Source organism: Barbus barbus (genome assembly GCF_936440315.1).
Source record: "Barbus barbus genome assembly, chromosome: 50".
Lineage (NCBI taxonomy): Eukaryota > Metazoa > Chordata > Actinopteri > Cypriniformes > Cyprinidae > Barbus > Barbus barbus.
The window spans coordinates 11,473,462-11,490,791 of NC_136728.1; the positions used below are offsets into that span (position 1 = coordinate 11,473,462).

The window sequence follows — 17,330 nt, forward strand, 5'->3', positions numbered from 1 at the left end:
TACAAGCGCTGTCAGGCCACACCTACATCACCATTCACCACCCCTAAAGCTGTAAGAAGGACGTGAAGATTTAAAAGAATTAAACAAAGTAACGTTTTTAAGTTATTTTTAATAAATCTTTAGCGTTTCTTAATTAATGAAACCATTTAAAGGTTACACAAGTTTTCTTCTAAACAAACGCCCCGCAGGAAAAATGTTGTTTGTTTTGTCTTATTTTATTTACCCATTGATTTTTGTCAAGCTTAAGACTTCTGTCGTGCTATATAACTCAAGACTTTTTTTCCGTTTAAAAATTAGGTTACACAAGTTTTCTTTTAAACATTCAACTCTAACCCACAGGAAAATGTTGTTTTATTTTAGTTTAGTTACTCACGCTTAATAATTTTGATTTACTCTATGTCAGTTAAAATACACATGTGCGAGAACAAACTGAAACGAAAGCAAATGTTTTGGGTTTTCAGTCATAATTAGACGGGTAAACTTTTCTACAACATCTTACGAAATGTAAATATTTTGTCTCAGGCAGAGCGACCAAATGAGAAAGGACACTGTGCGTCTGGCCGCATGACCACTGAAACGTTCTTATCTGATCAACAGACTCGTTGTAAAATATCTAAAGTTCCCTATCAGTCAGTCACGTTCGACGTAACGTCAGTGTGACTGACTAATGGGATCTCGCTCGAGAGCCCAATCATCTTCGAGTGTAAACAAAACAAGCCAATGACAGTTGGCGTGCGTGTTTCGCCACCCCGCCCCGCAGCGCGGGTATAAAAGGAGAGCGCGTGCAAACGCACATCAGCTTTTCGCTTCGGAGCCAAGCCTTTCGGTGCGAGTCTCTGAGAGTGTCTACAGACAGCTACAGTGTTGGTGTTACAGCACGTCAGCGGAGGTTGCGATCCAGTGCTGCTGCTTCTCTGTAGGCGTGCTGCAGCTCTCCAACTGCGGTCACGCCGCTACCTTCCCTGTGCGCTTCAGCACTTTTCTGAAAGAGCAAATTCTAAAAGAGCTCCACGGGCGTCTTTTTAAAGATGGCTTCCCGCTCGTGTGTTTCTGGATGTGGTTGTTTCCTGGCTTCATCTGATGGTCATGATCGCTGTGTCTCGTGCTTGGGCTTTCAGCATGCTGACGCAGTGCTCGTGGATGACTCATGTTCTCATTGCGGGAACATGACCATTGCAACGCTGCGCTCCAGATACCTCCTCGTCAAGCGGGGGGTATCCCCCTTGCCGTGCCCCGTTCTAGCTCCTCTGGTTCTCGGAGGGCTACTTCGGCTCATGGTCAGGGTGACTTGAGGATCACAGTGAGAGCTTCCCCGTCGAGTGCGTCTCCGCGGGCCTCTCACTCCTCTAGCGCATCACACCGTCTGGGGTTTCCGGAGCTCCAGCAGATGACAGGATGTCGGTCACTGCATCGGGGGATGAGCTTGGTTCTGGAGATGATGATTCGGCTGCGCTGCCTCCATCAGGAAGAGTGGCGTTGTCCGAGTCAGATCCAGAACTGACTGCTATGCTTTCCCAGGCCGCTGAGTGCATCGGTCTGCACTGGAGGCCTCCTCCTTCTCCCGAACGCTCAAGGCTGGACGATTGGTTCCTGGGGGAGCGGGCCGATCACAGGCTAACGCCTCCGGTTCCATTCTTCCCGGAAGTGCATGAGGAGGTGACTAGGTCTTGGAGGGCACCTTTTTCTGCCCGAAACAGGCCTAGTGCTTTCTTTCCTGCAAGATGGGTTGGAGCGAAGGCTGTCTCCATCCACCCTCAAAGTGTATGTCGCCGCTATTGCCGCACATCACGATGCAGTAGACGGTAAGTCTGTGGGGAAGCACGACTTGGTCGTCAGGTTCCTCAGAGGTACTCTCTTGGGATCTCTCCTCGGTCCTGTTGGCCTTGAAGGAGGAGCCCTTTGAGCCTCTGCAGTTAGTAGAGCTTAAGTTTCTGTCATTGAAGACAGCGCTCCTCACTGCATTGGCCTCGGTCAAGAGGGTAGGGGACCTGCAGGCATTTTCGGTCGGCGATTCGTGCCTAGAATTCGGGCCGGATGACTCTCACGTTGTCCTGAGACCCCAGCCTGGTTATGTGCCCAAAGTTCCCACCACACCCTTCAGGGATCAGGTGGTGAACTTGCAAGCGCTGCCCCGGGAGGAGACAGACCCAGCCATTGCTCTGCTTTGTCCCGTCCGCGCTTTGCGCACTTACGTGGACCGCACGCAGAGCTTCAGGACCTCAGACCAGCTCTTCGGCTGCTTCGGAGGACAGCAGAAGGGGAAGGCTGTCTCCAAACAAAGACTTGCCCACTGGATGGCCGAGGCTATAGTCTTGGCCTATCAGGCCCGGCGCTTACCGTGCCCCCTCGGTGTGAGAGCACACTCTACAAGAGGCATTGCTTCCTCTTGGGCGTTGGTGCGGGGTGCCTCGATAGCAGACATTTGTAGAGCTGCCAGCTGGGCGGCACCTAACACGTTTGTGAGATTTTATAATCTCTGTGTAGAGCCCGTGTCCTCCCGTGTACTTGGCTCAGACGGCCAGTAAAACTGGGACACTGCTCGGTGTCAATCACGCTTGCTGCGCCATTCCACTCTACGGACCGGATACGTGCGCTTTGTTGCTTCTCAGTTCAGTTCCCCGCGGCGAACCCTGTTGAAGTTCCTCCCGCACCCTCGTCCAGCACTCGTGTGTTTGCCCAAGGTCAGCCCTTGTGCTGGGCTAGGTGCCCGTGTGTAGTGATTCCCCTTCGGGTGATCCCACATGTGTATTCTTCCACGGTACGGCTCTCCTCACGGTGAGCCCGTGTCTTCCCTGGCAAAGACCTTCTGCCGTCTCTGCTGTGTGTTGATCTCACCCCAGGCTGGCTGAGTCTACCTCAGGGACTTCCATATGTAGTACTGCCCTTGGCCAGTCCATATGTGTAATTTCCACGTGGTACCTCGTTTACGCAGGATGTGGCTTCCGTAGCGTTCCCCTACTTGTGGTACGCTTTCCCAGTGTTATCCTTACCCACTGTACGGAACAGCAGTGGCTGTCATCTCTGCCTAAGCCCTGTCCTATCTTCCATCCCAACTGGTGTGGGGGGACTTGCCGGCTTCCGCAGGGCACTGGAGGGGGTCAGCAATAGTGGCGTTTTCCATGGGATCCCATTAGTCAGTCACACTGACGTTACGTCGAACGTGACTGACTGATAGGGAACGTCTCGGTTACGTAGTTAACCCTCGTTCCCTGAAGGAGGGAACGGAGACGTAACGTCCCGTCGCCATAGTTGCTGTACCACCGCTGTACGGCCGGGGCACACAGTCTCGGCTCCTCAGCGAAAAACTGATGTGCGTTTGCACGCGCTCTCCTTTTATACCCGCGCTGCGGGGCGGGGTGCGCGTGGCGAAACACGCACGCCAACTGTCATTGGCTTGTTTTGTTTACACTCGAAGATGATTGGGCTCTCAAGCGAGATCCCATTAGTCAGTCACACTGACGTTACGTCTCCGTTCCCTCCTTCAGGGAACGAGGGTTACCTACGTAACCGAGACATTTCTGGGGGTTCAACTCATTTGCAGTCTAATGAGTTTTTGAGGGGATCTGGTGTCGTAAACTTTGTTAGAAGGTGGTTCATTGATCAAAACAGATCATATTCAGATGTTCAACGATCAAAGGACATCCGTGTTAACCATTTTATGACGTGCACCTGCGCGTGTGAACTCTGTCAAAGGTTTAAGCAGAAGTTCACTAACTGGTCAAAGGATGTGTGCCCTATTGAACCTTTTTAGACACATATCTGGTGAAGTTAGGTACAGTTGAGAATTGAGCATTTATAATGTATTTATAATCTATTCGAAAGTGTGGCTTTAAACTGATGTTCAGGATGAGATGAGATGGACAAAGAAGTCAATAACCGCTGTTGGAAAATCTTCTTTAATTTACTTCATTTTACCTAGTTTTGTTATTTCTTTTTTCACTCACATATTTTCAACCCTCAACACAAACATAAACATACACACACACACACACACACACACAAACACTCAACAAATGCACAAAAATAAACATCCACATAAACAACCATACAGTTAAATATTTAGACTTTTATGATGTCTCATACAAACCTTTTTTAAAAACTTTTAGAATCACACTGGGTATCTTTACAAGGCGATGAAAAGCAGCATGATTAAACAATGATTTAACTTTTGCTGTAACAAATAAGTTTTTAGATCTTACAAACCTAAACCATGATCCTCTAGAGCAAGGATTAGAAGCAGTCAAACGATCCTCTGAGTAACGCAAGACACTTACAGAGATTTTTCTTTAGGAATTGGACCTAAATTAGATAGATAAAGAAGGTTGGAATTAGATAGATAAAGAAAACACACACACACAAATCTGATTCTTATCAAATTCTTATTTAAGAAATATTTTCATTTTAATCTAGACTGTAGATAGTATGTGTACTGTAAAAGAACAAATATACATTTCACTTAAAACTTCTCCGTAAATAATTACACCTACAGTTTTAAACATGTTTTAAAAGTTTTAAACACTTTGTGTGTCACTAAAGTAAGTCATGATGTCTATTGTCTTTAAATTAAACTTTAGTTTTATTCTTCAATTTCTTTAAAATAGCCTGATGATAATGCGCCCAAGTGGTTTTCTCACATGAGTAGATAACTCTTTGGATGTCTTTGTGACAAACACATAATTTTTTCCTTCAGAAAAGTTTCGAAACGTATGACTAAACTTTTCCTAATTTGACAGACCTACGTTTCAAATTATTTACCCGAGGCGTTTAACAGCCATGTTGTTTTCTAATGTTCATGGGAACCTTTATTGGTGTAAATTTCTCACCTAGAACACAAAACTTGTACATTTTTTGGATTGTGTATGTTTTTAGTTGAAGACAGCTCTTTGTGATCTGTCATCATAATAGGAATAAATGAAGATCATGAAATTAAGTAACAGTCTTTTCTCTTTGAGATATTTATTTTAGTGCAGCTTTGTGTCTGTCCACGATGTGCAAACAAGTGAAGCATCAACGCAAAAATTAAGTCTTGCTGTTTTAACCTTAAAACATTACAACGGAAACAAATCAAACTATTGCACTGAAAGCTGCACATTCATTCAAGTTTGAACATGTTCAAATTTCCACACTCTTGTAAAAAGCATAGATAAATTTCATCCATAACCTTTCGTACAATCAAGATTCAAATTCACTAAGAAAGAGTATAGCAAGACAAGAAAATGTTTATAATGCAGATAGAATTCAGAAAATCTGTTTCATAAATAATTGTGAAAGTTTGTTAAACAGGGATTTGTAAATGATATTTTTATTACTCCACTGGATTTAGTCATCTTGCTCAGATAGCAGATTACACAATTCACATTTTTTTATTCAAACTCTCTCACGCACACCCACACACATATATAGTATAATAAAACATAAGCACTCACAGATGTTAAGTATGTGTAAAACATATGCAAAGTTCAATATTACTGTTAAAAATAGTAAAATAAAACACAAACACTCACATAAAAACAAACAAACACACACACACACACACTAAAACAAACCCTATACAATTAAACATTTAGACTATTATGATGTGTATTTATGTTTTCATCTCTGCAAGATGATGAAAAGCAGCATGATTAAACAATGATATAACTTTTGCTTTAACAAATAAGTTTTTAGATCTTACAAACCTAAAGCCATGATCCTCTAGAGCAAGGATTAGAAGCAAGCAAACAATCCTCTGAGTAACGCAAGACACTTACAGAGATTTTTCTTTAGGAATTGGACCTAAATTAGACTGAAAATTACTTGTCATAAGGTTGTCTGCAACAAAAGTATAAGGTGCCACAAATGCTTCTCAGAATCTTTACAACAGATTAGACTTTCTTTCTCACTTTAAAAATGGTATTATTAACTGCAGAGTTTAAATGTAATATGGTATTAATATGAAATACATCATCACAAAAACAATACCACTTAGGATATATCTGAGGATGTATAAGTTTGAAATGTTTTTGAATTTTTCATTTGGCAATGAATGTAATTACTGCTTACTGTCACAGAACTGCAACTGATTGAGGCACATTCTATTGAGGCACATGCATCCAAAATGCATGCCATCCACACAGAGCCAAGTGAAGTACCACTGATCTGATTTGGCCTCAAACAGATAATAGCTACATCTTACATGGAATTTTTATTTAAGTGAATATGATTTTGTAGTATTCTTTTTTTCTGTGAACACAATCCCTCCTTTTTTTGTCTATGATGAACTAGGGGACAATGCTGACAAAAATGAAACAACCAAGTCAATATGGACCAAATTATTATTTTTTATTTTCAATAAATCACAATGTAATAGGACAGTTATGTACTGTAGTGGCTATGGCATTTATGCTTTTAGTTATTTAACCACAAAAATAATCTACTCCGTTAAAAGCTTGGAAACAAATAACTAAGTGAGCAGTATGGAAAAAACTGTTCTGAAAAAATGAAGTGTTCTGAATTAGATTACTATCAAGGTTAATAGCCATTTTTAAAAGGATTTCTTCCAAGAATATATATATATATATATATATAGTGTGTGTGTGTGTGTGTGTGTAATATATATATATATATTTTGTTTATTTTTTTTACGGGAGACATACAGTACATAATGTACAGTGCTGGGGGGCCACCAGGAGAAGTTTGAAAATTCAGTCAGTAGATCCCTCAAATAAAATCACTAAATGCTTCATGAGCAGCAGTCAGACGTTCCAGGCGAGACTGTAGGTCTCTGCGCCTTGTACCGACTTCAGAGTCCTCGAACAGGAGCTCGCTCACATTTGCCCCATCCAGTAAACTAAGCATGTCAATAGACAGAAGCTGAGCAGTTTCCTTCAGCAAGAAAAATGTGATCATCATGGGCAGTTGGTCAGATATCCGCTGCGCCACAATCTGAAAGAAAATAAATAAGAGCGTCCACACTTGCAGTTACTCCAGTTCATAGTCTCTGAACAAACATTGATATTTTTTACTGAAAACCCTACCTCATAATACGCCTGCATCATTTCACTGTACTTGCTTTTTATGTCAAAGAAAGGTAACAGATTTTCTGAAAATGTCTCATCGCTAATCTCATTCAAGAACTTCACGTAGATGGGATCTTGAGTGTAGATCATGTTTTCCATTTCAAATTGCTCTGAGATCCTCTGCTCTGCCTTGGCTTGTTGGCTTGACTGAATGTTGTTGAATTTGTTCTATGGAGTAAAAAATTAAAGATGTACACAAGAAAGGGAACTTGCTAAAGGAATATTCTGGGTTTAGTACAAATGAAGTTGAGTCAAAAGCATTTGTGGCATAATGCTGATCACCATGAAAATTAATTCTGACTCATCCGTCCTCATCTTTTTGAAATAATTAGTTTATAGTTGTCTAATTTGTAAGTTGCAGTGGGGAAAAAAACATCCCCTATTTTTCAAATTTTTATGAATAATAATAGTAATTTAGAATTTAACTCACCACAGAAAAACCTAAACTGATTAACTTTTTGTTAGTAGGCCTATATTGTTCTTTTAATTGATTTTTATTTTCAATCAAACCATAACTAAACATTGAAATTGGGCCTATAAAATGTAGGTAACACTATAGTTTAGGGACCAATTCTCACTATTGACTAGTTACTTATTAGCATGCATATTAAAAGCATACTGGCTGTTTATAAGCACATGTTTATACCTTATTCTGCATGACCATATTTTAGATCCCTTAATCCTACCCCATAACTGACTTTTTTTTCTTTTTTCTTTTTTTTTATTATGGATATTTACCTCAGTGATATTTTGAAGTACATGGTAGTTCCGGAAACATTTATAGGACACATCTTTGAATTGCTTCAGGATGATATCTTTAGGAGAAATACATAAATAAAAAAAGACAATTATCACAAGCATCGAAATTCAGATTAACTAACTAATTACTATTATAACTCTTATATACTATATTTAACTTATTACTATTATACTGTTAATAACTATTAAACTGTCATTCAGTTGTGGTCCAGTCATTTGATTTTATAATGGACACCAGAAATATGTGTGATGGTACCTTTTATGATACTGAGTAAATCAATTGCTGGGTGCTTAAGTCTGGCCACATGGCCCTGCAGAACTGATTCAAATCCTCTGTAGTTGCTGAAGCCGAGCAGTTCTCTCCCTCTGTAATTCTGGGCAAACTCTTTCAAACTGTAGACTTGTTTAGGGAAAAAAAAAATGGATTTCTTCTTAAATTAACCGATTTACTGCATTCATATGAGAACTTGGAAAATAACAGTGATATCAAATTTATAGCATGTTTATAATGTTGAAAAATACACTGACAGGATGGCTTTGTATCGTTAAGATGATCGTTCCACTTCTTGAATTCCTCTCGAAGCTGGGCAAACAAATTTTCTGTATTAACTAGCTCCCCTGATGATAAGGACGTGATATTCCCATTGAATCTTGTTAAAATCTGTGATTTAAAAAATTACATGAGCATATTATTGTACATTATAATTATGTAGCATAAGTTTTGTCTCTTAAAAAATACATTTGGATGAGAAAATAACTGACAAAACAGCAACAATACAAGGGAAAAAAATAGATGTGTGCTTGAAAAATGGATGAGATTTGGGACCATCTCTGACACCAAGATATTTTTACGGAAGAAAAATAAGTAAGAATGAGAAAATCAAAACAATCACAGTAGGGTCAACAATTAATCCAGCAGCTTGGACCCCTAATGATAATTCTCAGACGCAAGAAGATGTGATGTCTTGGAGTCCTACTTTAATGAGGAATTGTTTGGCTCCCTTAGGGTCCTGTGGTGGTCCATCCTCAAACTCCTTGAGCTTATTCCTCACATCCCACAATTGCTTTTTTATCTCCTCATCAAGCTGTGGCAGTGATTTCTGACAAAGACAGGTAAAAAAAAAAAAACAGGATTTACTTACAGTCTCTCAATCCATTAAAATGCAGTATATTGAACAACAGGACTGATGTTTAGTGTGAACAGGCCTTTAGTGTGAAATATTTAGAAACTTACTTTAATATGATCAACAAGATTCTGAGTCAGTTTGACAGCAAGACATTTAATAGTTGCTTTATTCTCAATCAAGAGGCCTCTGTAGAAATAAAGAAGGGACTCTTGCAAGGTGATTTAGTATAGCTCGTTAACCAGTATTGATAAGAGTAACTTTTACGGATGTACTCTTCTGAAATACTGATATGATTGAAAACTGGTTTAAATTCAAAACAAATCAACTTGATCCAAACAGCACAATTTTATCTAAACAACAACATTTTTGGGAACAAATATATAAATTATATTCTCTTCAGATTTTAACCTGAAATAGTCATGGTTTTGGAAGAAATCTCTCTCTATTTCTGTTGCCTCCTCCAGGGGAATTTCATCATCAATCTGCTGTTGTCCTCTACACTTCACCACAATGTAACCTTTGCGGAGAGGAATCACTTTGTTGTGGACAATGGCCAGAATGCTCTTCTCTGTTCCCTTGTCTACGAGGTCTGGCTTTGTCAAAATTGCTGTGAGAATGAAAAATAGTTAAATGTTAGAAATATACATACACTCTTAAAAATAAAGGTGCTTAAAAGGTTCTTCAGAGTGATGCCATAGAAGAACCATATTTGGTTCCATAGACAACCATTCAGTCAATGGTTCTTTGAAGAACCATCTCTTTCTTTACTTATATAATCTGAAGAACCTTCTTTGGCCACAAAGAATCTTTTGTGAAACAGAAAGGTTCTTCAGATGTTAAAGGCATCATTATTTTTAAGACTGTAGAGGGGAAAAAAGTGCATTTACTGACACAGGTGCTCATACGGTAATAGCTGTTGTACATTACCAACAGTTCTTTTGCCCTCAGGATCTACTTCTTGTGCCATTTTTAATGCTTCTGTTGTTGCAATGTCAGTGTTACAAGGGACCACTACCATGTTTATAGTCTCTTGCGTCGCAATAAATTTCATGATCAGCTGTTTGATCTACAAGACATGAAGACGTTTTAAAACTGGATAAGTATCAAGCTGTGCATGCAAAATCAGATTAAATGACCCACCTGGTTGCCAATATCCTCTGGTTGTCCTTTTACTGGGACGCGGGCAATTCCAGGTAGATCGATCAGTGTTAGGTCACACACATCTGATGACATGACCTCTAAAGTGATGAGCTCATCACATATTCCTACCCCTTTTCCTGCCAGCTCATTCTGGGCTGTAATAGACATACATTGCATAATTAACTTTGTTTCACATTGTAGTATACTAACTGATGAAAAACGTCCTTTAAAAAGTGCTGACACCTGATGTTAATGACAGTTTTTGGACTTTGAGATCATATGAAAACATGGCAATTATGTTTTACTTAACTGAATTGCAAGAACACAATTGTTTTTATAGCACAAATGACATTACAAGGCACAAAGAGAGAAAATAGAGTGCAAAAAAGTGAATTTCACAATTGCTTTCAAGTCTCAATATAGTGATTATTAGATAGCCCATACCCAGATAGGATGCAGATGTGGGCCACTTAAGGCAATGATACGGCACTGCTGGCCTTCTTATAGCCAGTACAAAATGGATGTAATGGATGCCTGAAGTGGGCCACATGTAAAATAGCAAAAATTACCCAAATGTATCAAATCACCTGTGGTCCTCTGTAGGCAAAGATGTGGTGTTCACGGCAATGTGTAATCTGAATGTGATCCTAAAGTGGCGATGTGGTAAATAGTGAATATGGCCCAAATAGTGCTCACCAAATGTGGGCCACCTTTGGCAAAAATGTGGCGCAATCGACAAAGGCTAATCAGGGTGTAAAGCAAATGTGGTCAACATATGTATCAGCAAATGTGGCCCAGTTATCCTAAACCGTATTTGGGCCAGTTTTGGCACAGTAAGCACTGGTTAATGTGGCTGTGAGCCTAATGTGGCCCAGCTATCCTAAAACATATCTGGGGCAGTTTTGGAAAAGTTATAGCACAGTGAGCACTGGCTAATGTGACTGTGAGCCTAAAGTGGCCCGCATATAAAATGACAAATATTGGCCAAATAATTCATATCAATTTGGGCCACTTTTGGCAAATATAAGGCACAGTCAGCATTGGCTAATCAGTGTGTAAGCCTAACTTGTCCCGCATTTGACATGACAAATATGCCCTATATATTATAAAACAGATGAGGACCACTTCTGGTTTGGATTAAGCACTTGACACTGGCTGATTGAAATGGAAGTTTGAAATTGTAAATATGGCCTAATGGAATTTGGCTACTTTTAGTAGGATGCAACACAGTTAACTGATGCATGGTGATCTGGAGTCTTAAGAAGGCTACATACCCAGAAATGTATTTTTGAAACATGCTTTTAATGGCAGTTTTTTATATGTGTGTACTGTGCAGCATAAAATCAGAAGTGCACTATACTGATAGCTCTTACTGTCATGGTTTCTGTTAATTTGGACTTTGTTTTCCTTTTGCACCATTTCCCTTGTTGTGTTGATTGTATTATTCTATTCAGGTGGGACTAGTGTTACAGAATCAGACTTAAACAGAGAATAAGGTTAATGATAATGGTTTATTTAAGAACGGCAGGGCAAGGTTGACGGAATACAGTGAGTAGAATATCCGATAGGTTGGTGATCGATGAGAGGATGATTCGGTATCTTTCTCTTGACAGAAATACTAGGAGCTTGGAACAGAACACACACCTCACACAGACTGAATAGCAGACTTCTGGAGCAGATCACTGTAGCAGACAGACTGGGGAACACTGGAGAGACAACGCTGGAGAGAACACTGGAGGTAAGTACACAAGGAGGTAAGTAGCAGGAAAATCGCTGTGATATCATAAGCAGTCCACTTCATATGAATGAACAAAAGTTGAAACGACTTCATTGAAACGCCTTCGTAGAAATGAGACCGGACAATGAGGTGTTGTGAGGTGTGTGCTTATGTAGTGGATGGTGATGAGGATCCAATCACGTGCAGGTATGTTCAATCAATGGTTAAGTGAAACCAGGTGAGGGCGTGCGTTGTGATTGGAGAGGGAGAAGGATAAACAGACTCGTAACATTACCTCCCCCTCCCGGAAGGCACTTCCCGTGCTGTAATAGTAACACCGGGGAGGGAGGGTGGGCACCCTGGAGGCTGGTGCAGGGCAGGGACACTGGGGAAGCCTCCAGGGCGGGTCAGGGAAGTCCGGCGGCCATGGTGGATCAGGGGAATCCGGCGACCGTGGCGGATCAGGGGAGTCTGGTAGCCATGGCGGGTTAGGGGACTCCAGCGGCCATGGCGGATCGGGGAGTCTGGTAGCCATGGCGGGTTAGGGGACTCGGGAGGCCACGGCGGGACTGGAGACTCTGGGAGCCATGGTGGGACTATTTTTTTGGGTGATCTGGACCGGGGAACCTTGACACTTGAGGGCGCTCGGGAGGCACGGACACTTGAGGGCGCTCTGGAAGCACGGACTCTTAGGGAACTGGTCCTGGAGAGGAGGGCACTGGAGGGAGCAGATAAGGAGCAGGTACAGGAGAACGCTGACGAGGAGCATGCACAGGAGGAAACAGTTACTGGAGGAACAGTTACTGGAGGAAAAGGAATAGGACTCCACGACATCCCCTCATACTCAACCAATAACCCTAGGGGTACTTGTGAGACAGCCGGCAGGCTTGAGTGTGCCGCGAACAATGGCCTTGGCTTCTCTGCTGAAGGCGGTGGCATAGACTTGTGGACGAGGGAGAGCCATGGATGGCGGCGGACATGAGGGAATCACGGAAGGTGGAGGGCTTGAATGAGACGGATTTGAATGAGGAGCGTCTGATGGGCTGGAATCTGGAGCTGGTGGGTCTTCCCTTTCTCCTACTAGGTATGAGGATCCGGCAATCCATAGAGCGAAGTTCAGATACTGAGACAAACACCAACTGGGATCACCTGACGGCATCATCATCTCCTTTCTACGAATAAACATGCATCCCAGGACATTGTGTGTATGATTTTAACTGTCTTGTATAGTCTCTTGCATTGTATTTTGTTTTATGCATGCTTTATGAGTGAAGTACTAGTTAAATGTAACCCTACCTATATCGTGTCTCCTACCAAATTAATGCTCATTTGATGACGCACACTTTGGTGTACACCAGCTCCTCATAGAATGCCATGTGTGTTTGTAATTTAATCAAAGTATAGACTGCCAGAGCGATTCGAACCATGCTCTCATTAATGGTGCGCGGTGACTTTCTGAAAAGCCCTGCATGGATTAAGGCACGTTAACGAGGATCACAAAACCCAGATGGTCTCTATTAAGCAGGTTAAAGTCTCTTTCTAATTTTATTGTTGTTTGTATTGTCATGATTTAGTGTTTTACATGCTGATGATATTCACACATTGCACATCACACTTCTGTGAACAGAGTAAAAACAATAAAACTACCCATAAATAAAAAGTAATATTTAGGCCTATACATGAAATATATTTAACTTAAATTTTACAGATTAAAAATATGAAAGAAAATGTAAGAAAACTAAAATTAAATAATCCTATGAATTTAATAACACAATATAAGCGCAACAATAATGTTCAGATGCCCATGACAAGCAAAAATTAATAATTCATATTTTATTTCTTTCAGCTGTACATAAACAATTATATGCTACTTAAAAATGTGGTTCTCACATGTTTATGAGCTCTATTGCTGAGAAAGGCCGCAACGTGTTGCCCCGTAACACATTCATTACACATATTATTGGCTTCGGTACATGCTATAACTGAGAATAAAACACGACTGCCCCCTACTGGTAATGTACTTCATGTGCCAGAGAACTTCATTACAGGTCGCATCTTGCCGCGGCAGGTCGTGGGATCCCTTTCCCGTGATGCGCATTTTTTATGGCCACATCTGTTCATATACTTTATGATAGGGTACTGCACCAGTGATAGATTTTGTACCTTTTGAGAGTTTAGTTATTATACTGAGAGTTAGTTATTATCTCAGTTATTATACGGAGAGTTTAGTTATTATAAATATTTTTAAACATTTAGTTTTATATTGGCCTACCACTATTTTACATTATTTCTGAATGTAATGACAAAATGTGATTTACACACTGATGAAATTTATCAGTGTTTATTGGGGTTTTGTCAGACCAGTGTGTTACTCCTGTTGCTGTTGGTTGGTGCTTATTTAGTTTTGTCTGAGAAGTGATGCGATGTAATCTGATGATTATCGGCGTTGGTCAGTGTCTGTCGGTGCAATGTGAATTAGCGTTGGATGTGGCTTATTTTCCAGAAAATACAGTAAAACTGATTTAACTCTATAAACTTATGTGACAGTTTCTTTTGTTAGTGCTAATTTTGTGTTTGTTACATTAATATCACACTTTATTTAGTAGTGTAGATTATTAAACTTTACACATAGTTCCTCAGTCTGTCATGGGTCTCAACCATGTTCATGCATATTAGGCTTCAGTATTTTAACAAGTTTTGAACACTTTCTTCCTACATTTAAAAACCAAAACTGTCTGCAAGCATTTTTACTAACCTGTTTCAACGTGTTTTTGAACTAATGATGAATGCACAAATTCAATTCTCTTATCACGGTAAGATAGAACACCCTTCCAGTCGATGTCTGGTACCTTCTTTATCCTCAGCTCTAGTGGACATCTGGTGACAATTCCTATAGAAAACACAGTTAAGTTAACAATATGAAGAAAATGGCAGAAAAGTATGTGACAAGAACATTATAGTATGCAGGAGCTGGCAAAAGAAATCTAACATTCTATATGAATGAATTGAATTTAAGTGTAAAAACAGTCCACTCTGAGCACTAGATTTTCTCAGTAGTAAATTGGTAGAATTACTATTACTAGTTTTTAGTAGCTAAGCTATTTGATTGAGTAGCAGGTCACTGTGAAACTCTAAAACGTTACACTTTTTTTCTTTTCAGAAAAAGTGAGGTCAATTTCAGGAATAAATTAATTTATTAAATCAATTATTTTCAGCTGGTTTAAATAATTGAAGTCACAAGTTATCACTTTGAGTTTGAATCAGTTCCAGAGTATATCAGTTACGCGGTTCCTCCACACCATGGGCTTTCAGACAAAGCTGTGCTGTAAACTAACTGTGACTTTGCACACTGGACAGTGTGCAGCACCTGACTATAGCTCACCTTCACACTTCAGCATGTCTGTCTATCTGAGATACCTTTTTTTCCTTAAAAACTGCTTTATATTTTTATATCTCTTTTTGGAACGTGCTTACATACATATGCATGTGAACAGCTACAATTTTAATATATTACACATACAAATATGAAGTATATTCAGTAAAGTAAGTTGTTGTTTTTCCCATGTACCACTTTCCTCTGAAGCTTTTCTATAGAGTAGTTTGTAGCTTAATTAGCTAGATTTTTTTAATAGCTTTCTCAACGCTGCTCACCGCTCCCTCTTGGTAATGCAACTCCAGACAGCGCTTCCAACACAGAGCTTTTTCCAGAACTCTGGTCTCCAATCACTACAATAGTCGGCAATGCCAAGTCCTTATGGATGCCAACTGACCGCAGAGTATCAATCAGATCAATGTATGGACGAATGCTCTCATCTAAATGACTGTGAACCTCTCCCTTCATTTCCTGACTGTAAAGATACAAATGTTTATTAAAAAAAACTCACCGATAAGTTATTCACTTTATGTATTTCATTCATACTTTGCCTTTTGTTTGTTTTTATTAAACATTTTTTTTTCTGATTTGTTTTATAAATAATTTTTTGTTTGAATATAAATGACTAACTTTTAAACAAAGAGAAAAAATGTATACTAACCTTCCGCTTTGAGAGCTGTCACTGTATTCATCATCACTTCTTTGATCTGGAGAAGAGAATAAAGAAAATAACCCTGGCCTGGGCATTTTCTGGAAAAAAAGAGGAAAAAATTAAGACAAAGTTAATTCTAAGAATGGACAATGTCCTTATTTTTTATGTCTCTTAAAAATAATAATTTAGTTTTCACAGTGTATGTGTTGATGCCAAAGAGAAATCAAAGAGAGTTGAAAATTGTGTATCACATTGAATTTATAGTGTATCACACCCATGATAATAATGAAATTGAAAGTAGGCACATAATAAGGGTTTTTTTTTTTTTTTTGCATATACTTTACATATACATTTACATTTACAAATAATAACGCAACTTTATAGGAAGTTTGACGAACAGAAAATTTATTTGCATATATGTGGGTTTACCTGATATGCCTGCAGAGCAAGGTCAGTGGCCAGATGCATAAACACAGCCACTATGTTAAAACTGTGCCTTAAAAAGTCTGACCAACTAGTAGCTAAAGAAAATCAGTCTTACTTTTCTCACTCAAATTAGACAAGTCTCTGATTTTATGGAACTGACTGTTTTCGCCCCTCGTTAAAAGCCCAAATTTAACATCCAAATCATGACTGTTCTAATATGCAGTCTACCAGCTTGATAACAGGGCTTCCTTCACACTGTTAGTTTTTGGGATTTACAGGTGTGAGTCTCGAAATGTCCCATTCATTCACACAGCAGTTTATAGTAGCGTCTCGAATAACTGTCTGTATTAGATTAGATTAGATTAGATTCAACTTTATTGTCATTGCACATGTAAGGTACAGGGCAACGAAATGCAGTTAGCATCTATCCAGAAGTGCAATAAGCAGAGGTACAGGATATACAGTGCCTACAATATGTTACATATGTACAGAATATACAGATAAGGCAGTAGTACTATGGACATAATTTACAAGTTTTTAAATACTATCAGTATGATATACAGATGGGTGATATGAACATACTATACAGATGGATTGTGCAGTAAATGTATGTACACTATGAGCAAAAACTATGAAAATAATTACAAATGGATATGAATAAGCTATAAATTAAGATATATAAACACTAGTGCAATGAACATTGAAAGTGCATAGAAATAAAAATGTACAGTACATAGTACTCAGTGTGTAGATTGGTTGTTTTTTTTGTTTAGTTTTTTTAATCGATTTAATGATGGGGAGGGGTGAAGAGTTTGTAGTGGTGTGTGAGGGGGGTATCATTGGGCAGAGTTTAGTAGGGAAACAGCTGTAGGGAAAAAGCTGTTCCTGAGTCTGCTTGTCCTTGTTCGGAGGCTCCTGAAGCGCCTCCCAGAGGGCAGTAAGTTAAACAGTCTATGGTCAGGGTGAGAGGAGTCCTTAAGAATGCCGCGAGCTCGACGTAAACAGCGTTTTCTCTGGACATCCTCAATGGCAGGAAGTGGTGTCCCTGTGATGCGTTGGGCGGTTTTCACCACCCTCT

At 39.8% G+C, this 17,330-nt stretch overlaps 1 protein-coding gene across 1 annotated transcript; it reads right to left on the reverse strand.

Moving 5' to 3' along the window:
* Positions 1-6,699: 6,699 nt before the first annotated feature.
* Positions 6,700-16,294, reverse strand: LOC306868355 (interferon-induced GTP-binding protein Mx3-like; the record flags this gene model as incomplete). The annotated part of the gene is made up of 14 exons (XM_079414459.1): positions 6,700-6,924; positions 7,017-7,226; positions 7,797-7,873; positions 8,074-8,210; positions 8,342-8,478; positions 8,795-8,917; positions 9,052-9,130; positions 9,353-9,551; positions 9,872-10,010; positions 10,085-10,239; positions 14,557-14,691; positions 15,453-15,649; positions 15,836-15,924; positions 16,256-16,294. 14 exons carry the CDS (start codon positions 16,292-16,294, stop codon positions 6,700-6,702), a joined length of 1,941 nt encoding a protein of 646 aa, XP_079270585.1.
* Positions 16,295-17,330: the final 1,036 nt, after the last annotated feature.